The sequence below is a fragment of the Canis aureus genome, chromosome 25 (assembly GCF_053574225.1).
Source record: "Canis aureus isolate CA01 chromosome 25, VMU_Caureus_v.1.0, whole genome shotgun sequence".
NCBI classification, from domain to species: domain Eukaryota; kingdom Metazoa; phylum Chordata; class Mammalia; order Carnivora; family Canidae; genus Canis; species Canis aureus.
The window spans coordinates 3,204,563-3,216,791 of NC_135635.1; the positions used below are offsets into that span (position 1 = coordinate 3,204,563).

At 49.1% G+C, this 12,229-nt stretch overlaps 1 protein-coding gene across 5 annotated transcripts in view; it reads right to left on the reverse strand.

Annotated features, from left to right (window-relative positions):
• The window catches only part of SCN8A (sodium voltage-gated channel alpha subunit 8), a 179,016-nt gene that overhangs the window by 20,796 nt on the left and 145,991 nt on the right, over positions 1-12,229 (reverse strand). For all 5 annotated transcript variants that reach the window (XM_077869992.1, XM_077869988.1, XM_077869993.1 and 2 more), the window contains exons 18-21: positions 11,897-12,014; positions 11,216-11,370; positions 7,644-7,817; positions 2,026-2,148 (exon numbers count right to left, since the gene is read on the reverse strand). In XM_077869992.1, the coding sequence (XP_077726118.1) occupies positions 2,026-2,148; positions 7,644-7,817; positions 11,216-11,370; positions 11,897-12,014 (570 nt within the window). The remainder of the gene's footprint in view (positions 1-2,025; positions 2,149-7,643; positions 7,818-11,215; positions 11,371-11,896; positions 12,015-12,229) is intronic.

Consider the following 12,229-nt stretch of genomic DNA (forward strand, 5'->3'; position numbering starts at 1 on the left):
TATCTTGGGGTTTCTTCAGGTATTACCAGTCCAGTTTTAGGAGATCCAGGATCACTGCTGGTGGCTGTGGAGGAGCACAGGCTACTGAGGCGGCTACAAGGTGCCCAGTACTGTCTTCAACAGCCTTCTTTTACTCCTCAGTTTTTCAGTCACCATAGACTATCAACACTCTAACAGAACTGACGTGACTTATGAAAAAAATTTGACTAGCCCTTTCTAAGGAAAACGTGGGAAGGCAGGGGAGGAGGGGAGAGCACCATAACCCTAGGTCTAACAGCCTGGAACTCGGAGGCCTCTGCAGCATACTTTCTAAGTCTAGCCTGTGCAGGACAACGAGCTCACTGCACACATTCTGAAATCTCTCTTATCCGTGGAGGAAAGACTTAGACTCCCAAATTTTGCTTTGTGCTTTAAATTAAAAGAAGTCTATGTTGGGCAGCCGGGGTGGCTCAGCAGTTTAGTGCCGCCTTCAGCCCGGGGTGTGATCCTGGAGACCCGGGATCGAGTCCCACGTCAGGCTCCCTGCATGGAGCCTGCTTCTCCCTCTGCCTGTGTCTCTGCCTCTCTCTCTGTGTCTATCATGAATAAATAAATAAAATCTTAAAAAAAAAAAAAAGAAGTCTATGTTACTGTGGACCTCACCTTCCTACAGATGGTTTTGGCTGGGTTGAAGAAAGCTTATATGCAGTAAACCAAACCGTGACTGTGCTACAGAAGAAACATAATTTGTGGCGAAAAGCATTTGTTTGAAGAAACTAACAAAATACAATTCCCGAGGCGTGGTGAGGTTTTCACCTTCCTGTACAACGGTGGGGAGTTTCATGGAACAGTGGCCATGGATCACAGATGAGGAATGGATGAAGCAGCACTGTCCTGGTACCTAGTTTTTCCAATTAGTCTTGCTTCCTGGGGACCACTGGAACCATTTAATTTTTATTCCTATATTCTGATATTTGTACATTTAAAAACATATCCTCTGTTTTGCTCTCCTGCATGTATTCAACATCTGAATTGAAATGAGTTTTCTTGGTCTCGTTAAGTATAACAGACCTCTCTGATTACCACAGGACAACTATTACCACTAAAAGCCAGTTGCCCACTTGATTTTTAGGAAATTGACTTTCTAGCGTGTGGGTGCGCGTGCACGTGCACACACATGCACAGTTTTTTTAAACCAAGAGAGACAGCAAGAGGGCACTGAGAGAGGGAGCCTTGTTTCTAGGTTGGCAGGGTGACAGCACCTTGCCCGGTTTGGATCTGGGTGGAGTATCACCAAAGCAGGAATAGCAGGTGTTAAGAAATTTCAGGAGAACTAGCTGATAAGTCATCTGGCGTCATACCTGATTGTTACTTTGATGGTGTCAGGATAGGGGGCCATACAGCGTGGGCAGAGGGGTGGGGGGTGAGGAGGAAAGCTTTGCTGTCAGACAGAGGCTGCCAGTCCTTATGGGACTGGGCTGAGAACAACAAGGTGCAATAAGAGGAATCAGAATAGAAAGAAAAGCATCTCTTTTCCCAGGGCCATGCCAAATTCTGCTCCATTCCCAATTCCAGGCCTGCCATCATGTCTTCCAGCCCCTTCTCAGCTGCTTTCTCAGTGGCTGCAAGGCCACAGTCCCCACCTGGCTGATGCCCCTACGCAGCACTCACCCTGCCTGCGGCCTCTGCTTTTCAGTGGGTCTCTGGGTTACAATTCCCCTTCTTTGCACCTGGTGATTCTCCCTATTAAATCAACAGCCCAGAAAGCCGCCCCGAGTGCTACAGGTAAGCCAGGCCAAATGAGAATAGCCAGCATTAACATGTTCTGCGATGGCACGCTGTTGGGGTGGGGCCCATATTAATGTGATGAGGCAGCTTGATGCGACCCCCTCGCACGGGGCAGGTGCGGGGGAGAGAGTGGAGGATCAAATCAGCAGCTGCATCACAGATCGTGTCTGAATGATCTTCCCACCGTGTGATCAGTTCTAGCATGCGTAAACAGTTTCCATCGGCATGCAGAAGGATCAGCTGCTCTTAGTATCTTACCCTCATCCCTTCAAATCGTGATAAGGCTCTTAAGGGTCTCAAAGCTCTTAGGGTCCTAAGGGACTTTATGGCACCTAGTTCCGAGTAGCCCAGGGCATTAGCTATAAGGCTGACTAAAGAGACCTACACGGAAACAGAAGAGAAAAACAAAAACAAAAAAGAAAACAAAACAAAACAAAACAAAGAAAAACAAGAAAAGAGGTTCCAGAGTGTTAGAATAAAGCCCCTAGCACTGATTACACAGATTGGGCCCCCCAGGGAGAAAGAGTGGGTAACACCAGCTGCCTACTTCAACTTGGACTCAAACGACCTGAAAGGAAAGGAGGTTGAGAGGCAGAAGAAAAAACACAAGGGGAGGAGAAAATCGAGAGGAGGCAGTAGAACATACATACAGGTTGGCACAGGGAAGAGGCTGAAGGGAGAGGGGGGAATGAGGACGTTCCAGTGGAAGGAGAGGAGCCTGAACAGATGACAAAAACCTTACCCTCGCCCTTTACAGCCTCTGCAGCTCCCAGAAGTTGCCATTAAATTAAGCCAGACAAATTTAATGGTACCTATGGAAAAGAATACAGATAAATACACACACTCCACACAAGCTGCCCCCTCCTCAGCTCATTCACCATGGATTTCCAACAGGGACAAGCTCTCTTGCTCCTGCTTGACAAGAAACCATTTGTTGGAGAATGTGATGAGTTACTACGTCAACAAAGGAAACACATCCAGTAAGCGCCACCTGGCTTTGCGGTTCCCGAGAGGGCAAGGACCAAAGGAAGCAATTTCTAGACAGAGTTTTGGCTCCACGAGAACTCACTTTAGGCCATTCCGCCTCTCACTTTCATCTCTAATAATCCTTCCATCTTTGAACCACAATCGTGACTCCTGCACCGCCATGAGAACGTGGGTGGGTCGGAAAACTGAACCCATACTTCTTTTAATCCCCATTCTCTCTCTGCAAAACAGCTCAAAATGAACTGGCCTCTCAGGTCTGTCCTTTCCAGGACCACCTTCTCCACTCTCAGCATTGGAAAACCAGCTGGAAGGATTCTTGGAAAAAAATTTTAAATTTTATTTACGGATGAGGAAATTGAGTCTCATACAAAAGAATCGGGCCGGTGTTACACGGGCAGCTCTGGAGCCAGAGAGAGAGAGAGAGACCCACCCTCCTGACTTCCAGGCCAGAGCCCCTTCTTCCACAGACAGGTCACCTCCCCAACTGGCAGGTAAAATGATGATATCCCAAGAGAGGGTTATTGGTCTCTGAACAATCTGGAGTTGACTGGATTGCCACAGTGGGGAGAGGTCTGCAGGTCCTTAGGCCTGGAGTCATGATGGTCAAATGCCTTCCGCTCTTCTAGAGACAAACTCACCTTGGTCTACCAGAGCCCTCAGAGCAGTTACCGTGTGGTCCTGTAACACCGGATGCCAACTATACGTAGGGCTGTCTGGGCCTGAAGGAGAGGCCTGACCTGAGTTCCCACCAAAGGAAACTACCTTTAGCTGATCAAATCCTAACAGGTTTCTTGGAGCGGTCTCTCCCTTGTACTGCACCACAAATTCCGGGATGGGTTAAGATGTTCCCATCAATCATTCCCTCTACTGGAAAGTGGTGGTTACAGATCTGCCCGGCCTAAACTGACATTTCAAAGCAAATTTAGAGGAGAAAAAAGGAAACAATCTACAAGGCAGTTTCATTTCTTGCTTTTTATGTTTAGCTGAGGGCTTTAATTCTTTGATTCTGTATCTCTGAATTGTACAAAATCTTTTAAAAAATCATTTATTTTCTTTTTATAATGAAGCAGCAGGACTGGCAGGCAGTAGAAGTAGAATGTCAGTGACCTAGTGAGGGAAAGGGATGAGCAGGCTCAAGGATTTCAATTTTTAAAAGTGGTGTGAACTTTTCATCTATGCCTGGACTCATAATCTAACAGCATAGGTATCTACCTTGGAATCCTATGCAGTATCCAAAGCAAATCTGGAATTAAAGCCTGCCCTATTTACTCATGTTCTTTGAAGGGTAGATGGTTCAGAGTTCAATTTTTGTCTAAAACAAAACAAGGGCCTCAATAGCTTTATCTTGAATTGAACACAGGAGCACCACCCAATCATTTCCCCTCCATTTATCATTATCAGTAAGACTCTACATGGAGGTATTTTTTACCTATTATTGCCAAGTGCAACCAACTCTTAACCTTCCTTGAATAGTCTACAATTACCAGATTCTTAGGGAGACCTTAATAGGTACATCTGAAGGTAAGCTATCCCATCTTGACCAAGCGCCTGAGTTCAAAATACCCCCGGAGTTAATCTCATCTGGAGAAATTATGCCAGGTGAAGACTGCAAAACACTAAGCTTTGAGGGGCAATGGGCCTCACCCATGATGGGCCCCATACACAGCAGGGAGGCAAACCCCCCTCTTCAGGGGGGTGGTTTATCTGATAACAAAGAGGCCTGAGATGGGAAGAAGGATGGAGGTACAGATGCCAATCCGGAGGTTGGCTCTGAATGGTGCCAAGATAATGTGCTGGTCGGCTGATCAATCTAGCCAAGATCTCCCAAGACAGGGTCAGCACGGGTCCTATGTGGGCTCTTCCTTAGCAGCTAAGGGCGCTCTGATAATCCTCCGAGTCCCCATGTTAAACTCTCACTGGAGGTAACCACCAGATCATTGCTGAAAGTAAAATTTTCAGGAAAGAATCAAACCTGGAAAAAAGCAAGGAGTTGAGGGGAAGTAAAACTTGAGGCAGGAATGGAAAAAAGGCAGACACTGGGTGACTTCTTCCAAATGATGTGAACATTTTCAGATGGAGAATGTTTGTAATAGTCTGAATTCAGGACGTGTGGTCTCTGGAAATTCCCATCCCTGGAACCGATATGCTGGCTAACCTCTGGATATGATGGGATAAATTTCTCTGGGGGAAAGATGACAAAATTCTTCTACAGGACATGATCTCCAGTGCAGCCAAGGACCTGAGCAAAATGAAACTCTGTCTTTGTTTGGGAATTCACATGGCTTGTGACCAAAGAGAATTAAGTTGGAAGTTGTCCAGATTATCCATGTGATTGTAAAAAGTACTCTGAGCAGCTTTAGGGGGCAACACGGTGGAATGAGAGTCTAGTAGGGAAACAAACATGGTGATGATTAACAGATTCGGACATCTAGGTACTGGGGGATGGGATGGGAAGAAGAGAGTCAGAGATGGTGCTAAAGTAGGACCTAAAATTTACACCTGCTGGATGTTCTAGAATGCCAAAGGCACTAGACAAGCAAAAACTCTGATGGTTCTGGCTGTGCAGGTGTCACCTGAGCCTTGTTCTCCATTCACAACTCAGAAGTGGCCGACAGTGCAGCCATAGTCCGGCCCGGGGCTATCCCCACGTAGCGCACACTGCTTCAGACTGTGGTTATTTGTATATATGTCTCATCCTTTCAGGCCCTTGGAGAGAACTGTCTATGTCTTCTGCTCTCCTGCCAGGTGGCTTTGCTGTTGTGGGTGCTCAGGGACATCTGATAATAAACGCACTGTTGCGTCCAAGAGAAATCAGTAGATGGCAGGGTCCTGGGAGAGCCCTGTTCACAGAATGGTAGCTCACTACAAACAAGCCTGGAATCAGGCTGGGGTGGTCGGGCAAGCTGGTGTGAGTGCCTGAGAAGCTGGGCCATGCCTGCCTGCCCCTCGAGACTCCCTACAGCTTCTGGGACAACTCTACACAGTCAATAGTGCTTGATTTATTTTGTTGACTAATAACCGGCACTGAGGTTCTTAGGAACCACGGTCAGGTCTCGAGGCAATGTTAAGGCTGGGGCATTTGTGGATTACTGCTGGTTCCGTGTCTGCCTTAAACCTTTTATGTCTCTGCCACCTGGTATAAAAAGTGATAAAAAATGTTTGCTAAATAAATGGTGATGTGCAGGACTGTCAGTGCTCTTCTCAGCTTATTTGGGTACCAGGGGAAAGTGAGACACCTGATCAACATCCTTGAATTGTGGGCTGTCTCCCCCAGAGAGAAGAGAAATAGTGTTCAGGTAAGAGAGCAGGAGGCAAAGGTCATAGGGGGCGGGGGGAAGATTTGTTCTAAATCACAGCTTCCTGAGTGTGGGAGGGGATGTATCTGTCTGAGTTCTGGGAAGGTCCAGAAGATGGGGGGCTTCTAGGACTCCCCCAGGTGTTCAACCGGACTCCAGGTGGTCTTGTTCTACGGAAAGAGAGCTGGCCCAGCCACTTCAGTTCTCTGGGCCATATCTCAAGCCCATTCCTTAATTCTTAGAGCTCGAGCTTTCCATCAGCTCTTCTGTGGGAGGTAGAGCCTTTCTGCCAGAAGGTACTAGCAGTAGTTGCTTAAGGGAGTGCTGAAACCTCCTGCTGGGGCAGCATCTGTTTGGTTCACTTTATGGTAGAAGGTGACTTCCTCACCTCAGCTTCCTAAAGGCCTGATTTCTGAAAAGGGAATGCAAATGGGAGCAGAGTGACAGCTCCTGGAAGGAGTCATTAACCATGGAAGTTCCAGGCACTGTGTTGGAACAGGAACGCATTTATAGAGCAGAGATCACTGGTGCGCGGTGCTGGACTCTCTCTGTTAGAGAAGGAGGCCTCCATGCTGCTCTGTTCTGGATCCCAGAGGCACTCTCTAGGTAGTTTATTATACAGCTGAGGACACCTATATTCTAAATGTACCCTCCTAGCCTCCAAACAATCCATTTGCCTGGCACTTAGCCCTCAGCAGGAAGTGAATTCTCCGCGGCCCCAATCCTGAAATTCCCATTCACCCTTTCTTTCACATGCTGATTTGGCTGGGAAGAAAAGAACTTTAGCGATTACACAGAATAAGAAGCATTCATCACAGTGAGGAAAGCCAAGGGGGAACAAGGGCTGGGGGGGTGAGAAACAGTCACAGATGAGGCAGCTTCCACCCTGAAAAATAACACAGGAGGTCATGGCCACCAAGCCTTGCAGATGATCAGAGGCTACCACGCCTTGGAGATGGTCTTGGAACCTGGAGGGAAAAAGGATTCTCTTCAGTTTAATCACCATTGTGGAAATGGCAATGGGTGGGAGGGAGGGGGGGAGGGAGGGAGTTAATTGGTGTGAACTCCATCTCTTCTGGATAGACTAACTTGTTCAGAGGAGTCTGGTACGAAGCCTTGAGTTGACGGAAATGTTTATAGGAACCGTCAGCAGAGACAGCCTACCAAGATCCCCCCCCCCCCGCCACCTAAACCCCCAGCAGCCCCCACCTCATCCTCACCCCTCTCCTGGCACCCGCAAGTGGACATCCTGCTGGTGTGGGGCAAGAACCTTCTCGTTCCCAGCCTAATCATTACAAGGGGGGTTGGCACTTGGAAGTGATGCCACTTCCCATTCCTAATCTCTGACTCTTGTAAGCCAAAGCACCAGAGCAAAGAGCTGGTTGGTCAGTCCCTGGATCACACATAGGGACTTCAGAGCTCCCTCTCCCAAGGTTAAGATCTGAGTGCTCCGACAGGGACTTTACCCGAACCCACGTCTACATCTTGTCCGACACCCTGAGCTCCCAGGCAACTCTGGCCGTCAGAGGAAGGAACATCCCTGCTTTTGTTTTCCTACTAGAAGGTGTGGAAAGTAAAAAGCAGGACACGTACAGCCACAATGAGGAAGTCCAGCCAGCACCAGGCATTGGTGAAGAACTTGACGAAGCCATAGGCTGTCCACTTGAGCAACATCTCCAGGATGAAGATGTAGGTGAAGACTTTGTCAGCGTATTCCAGGATGGTGCGAATGGTCTTTCTCTGCTCAATGTAGATGTCCTCGAAGGCCTGAAAGAGAAGCAGCAGCTGCCCAGTGTGCCCGAAGGAAGGCAAACAGCACTGGAAGCCCCCCACCCCTTGGCAGCGACTCCCCTTGTGGCTGGCCTTTCCTCGGCTCCCTGTCTCTTTCACCCCAGTCCCCTGTCACATGTGGCTTCTTAAAAACCGTTTTATTGGGCTATAATCCACACACCATACGATTCAGCTATTTAAAGTGTACAGTTTGAAAGCTTTCAGTACCTTCAGAATTGTGCACCCATCACACAATCAAGTTTAGAATATCTTCATCCACCCCAAAAAGACACCCCACACCTACCTGCCACCCTCTAACCTCCCAGTCTCCCTCGAGTCCCAGGCAACCACGATGCTCCTTTCTCTCTTCAGATCTGCCCATTCCACACATTTCATGTGAATGGAATCCTACAACGTGGAATCCTACAACCATGTCTTGGTGACCACCCGTGGTCCACCCGTGGTGCAGCACGTGTGAGTGCTGTATTTCTCTTGACCGATGACCACTACTCCGACGTATGGCTGTACCAATCTGTTCACCACTGACGGGCATTTGTGTGTCTACTTTCTGGCGGTTGTGACTAGCGCTGCTTTGAACCTTCATGCACAATCTTCTATGTGGACATGTCTTCACGTCTCTAGGGAATAATACCTAGGAGTGGAACTGCCAGCTCACACGGTAACTGTAGGTTCAGTTTCTGAGGTACCACCAAAGAGCTCTCCCCAGACGCAGCACCACCTTACGCTTCCCCGGGCCGTGTATGAGGGCCCCAGCTCCCGTGTGTCCTTGCCAACACTCGATATGCTTATACGACAAAATCTTTTCTCCCTTCAGCCTGATGCCACAGATACAGGGGGAGGATCATAGGGCTGGGAGAAGCTCAGGTGAAGAAAATCTTAGCACGGCTTTCTCTCTCTGGAATTCCTGAATGGGGTGATGGGGTGATTCCCTAACATGAAGGTGTACGTGGGGTGGTGGGCTGCGGGGGGAGAGGGGGCAGTCCTGCATGTGAGAAAAGTGCAGGTGGAACAGAAGTCCTGTGTCTGGTAATGGGAGGTTCTGTTCTGGACAGTGCCGGAAGGAAGGACTGAATTGGGCTGCCTGCAGATACGTTTCCAACATGGAGCCACATGGACATCAGATACTCCAGTTCCATCACTGAGCAGCAGGGGCAGAGGTCATGGGTCCCCAGTGCTTCTCAGGGTCTTCGTATCAATAAACCCCTGCTGCTCAGTGAAAAACTCAACAGCTTCCAGGTCAAGTTTCCCATTACCACTACCCAGTACGTGCAAGATGCCCAAGGCTGAGCTTCCTGTCACTGGTGGCTCTATGCCCTCCCTCTGCAGTCCCATCATAATCCTATTCTTGCATTCTCTCAGACATTTGAGATGTGGCTTCGCTTTGCTATTCTTTTTTTTTTTTTTTAGATTTTATTTATTTATTCATGAGAGACAGAGAGAGAGAGGCAGAGACACAGGCAGAGGAAGAAAGCAGGCTCCATGCAAGGAGCCTGCACGGGACTTGATCCTGGGCATCTGGAATCAGGCCCTGAGCCAAAGGCAGATGCTCAACCGCTGAGCCCCCCAGGTGGCCCCTCCCCCCCCCTTTTTTTTTTTGAGAGAAAGAGTGAGAGAGCAAGGGGTGGGGGTGGGACAGAGGGAGAGAGAATCTCAAGCAGACTCCCCACTGAGCCCAGCACAGGGCTTGATTCCACAACCCTGAGATCATGGCCTGAGCCGAAATCAAGAACCGGGCACTAAACCAACTGAGCCACCCAGACACCCCTTCACTTTGCTATTAAGTCTCATGCCTACTCACTGCACAGTCTTCATCTACCGAGCCAAGTACCCCTTGTTTTATTCATCTACAATAAAGAAAAATTGTCAAAGGTGAGCAGTACATAAAGTACAAAACTTCTGTTTCACTGCTGCTTTTACTTTTTGTGGAGATGAGAAAGAGCCAGAGGATGAGGCAGGTTCTCTTAATTTTAGGTATCTGTTTACTAGATTGGAGGAACAGAGATGACAACAGTCCCAAGACACCTTTCTCCCATCACTGGCCCGCATCCAGCCGTCCCTTCTCTCACAGGCAGGGGCTCTGCTGTCATCTCGGGGGCCCGCCCAGCACCTCAGCGAGCACTGCGTGAATGCCTGTGGAGGCAATCAATGCCCAGGGCAGGAGGGCAGTGCGACTCCCCTTCACCCAGATGCAGGCCACCAAGCCATCCCTTCAGCCTCCAGCACCTGTCCTGCCGCATTCCTGCACAATCCCCCCTGGTCCCTCACTTCCCAAGGGCTCTGCTTTGCCACCGACTGCCTCCATTTCGGCTTCTCTTATTCTCCTACCTCATGAGTCAGCGAAACTTTTCAAGTCACTGTCGGGATCTTTAACACTAAATTTGGGGCTTCTCTCTGCTATTTTCTACATCCAGATTAGGCTTTCGTTCCATCCCTACATGAACGTGCCTGCCTTCTTCTTTAAAATCATTTCAAAATTCTGCATTCTGGGGCACCTGGGTGGCTCAGCGGTTGAGTGTCTGCCTTTGGCTCAGGAAGCCCGGGATCGAGTCCCACGTCGGGCTCCCTGCATGGAGCCTGCTTCTCCCTCTGCCTGTGTCTCTCTCTCTCTCTCATGAATAAAAATCTTAAAAAAAAAAAATTCTGCATTCTTCATTCTTCTTTCCCTTAACTCAAAGGAAATGTGCAGCATCTCTAAGTCCCTCCTATCCTCAATCTATCCAACTGGGGCTCTCTCACACCTGACCCTGTCCAGGTCTCCTCAGTTATAAGCCAGCTAAAATGAAAGCAAATGCCCCGCTAGTTAGTTCCAGCAGGGGAGGAGCTCGTGTGTTCAGTGCCCCATGTGCCTCACCGGTTAACAAGAAGCACTTACTCCCATGTGAACACCAGAGACCTGGTTCTTTAAGTATTTGCTAATGCCATGGGCTCTCCAGACTAGTTAGGGTGTGAGGGGAGGTGGGGTCAAGGAACCCAACCTCCTTCCTATCTGGAGCAACTGAAAAGTAAAGAACAAGGTATCTGGGGTATTAGGTGAGAAAGGAAAGTTCATCTTAGGAAGTTGCTTAGAATGGGGCAAACTAAGCAGTGAAGATACTTGGTAATTAATTTGTGCTCTCACCCTGATAGAAGGGGGGGTCTTAGATGTGAAAGAACTTACTCAGCCTGAGTAAAGAAGATCAAGATGTGGAAAAGTGGATTCTAATCCTAAAGGCTCAAAACAGCAGCCCAAAGCACTTTGGCTGACCGTTGGCCTTGGGGCCACAGCCATCTGGGCTCTCAGAGAAACTGGGCTTGGGCCTCATCTGGTCTTTCCCACTGGTTCAAAGCCTTCCCCAGCCCAGCCCAGCCCTCCCTGTCCTCTCCCCTGGACTCACCAGGGCACCACTGCTGAGCAGAATCATGAAAATGATGAAGGTCTCAAACCAATTGTGCTCCACGATGAGGAAGCAGGTCTTCCTCAGGATCCACCAAGACTTGCCTAGCCCTTCTTCGATGTTGACCTGGCAGCACTTGAATCGCTGGACACAACCTGGCACCAGCGGGAGAGGCAGGTCAGACCGTGGGAGTGTGCCCCGCCCAGACCTGCCCTCTCCTCGGTCTCCCAGGCCCCACCAGGTGCTGCCCCACCACACAGCCGGGAGTACAGTGGCTGAATCAGAATGTCTGATTCACACATGGAGGGTGGCAGGGCTGGGGCTAGGCTGCAAGGCTACCAGGGCAAGGCCCTCTGGAGTTGGGAAGATGTCCTATAAAGAAGCAGTGAGAGGGAGGAGAAAAGGGTGGTCAGGAGGCAGACACAGCCACGAGAGAACAGGCCTTTCTAATGGAAGTTTCTGGGCTGATGCCAAGAGAAAATGGACAAAGAAATATTTGAGAATAGAAACTTGGTATGAACCAAATAAGGGAAACATATGAACTTCCCTAAATGATGAGGTGGGAATAAAGTTCTTGAAGATGGCCACGGAGCCCCCACCCTCACCCAACCACTGACCCTGGCGGAAATCTGTGAGGACTGCAAGTGTCACATGCCCACCCCTGTCCTTTCCCCCTTTCACCTTCTGTGAAGCAGGCATCTGGATCCAAGTATTCCTCGGGCTGTTCCACCGGGACTTCTTCTACTTCGGGTTTGATGTCGATGGTGCTTCCTTCAGAGGAGCTAGTATCATCCAGTTTCTAGATTCACAAAGAAAAGGGAGCTCAACCAACTCTGCAGCAAACTTCCACTCTACACTGACTGCTCTACCTCGGGCACAGGTGATGGGTCAGATGTAACTCTTTGCAATTCTTTTACAGACTCATCGTCATCCCGTTCCGGAGGGCCAAACAATTACCAGAGGGCCCTCAAAACTTCTTCCAGTACTGGGAGAACACATTAAAGTCTGTTCACA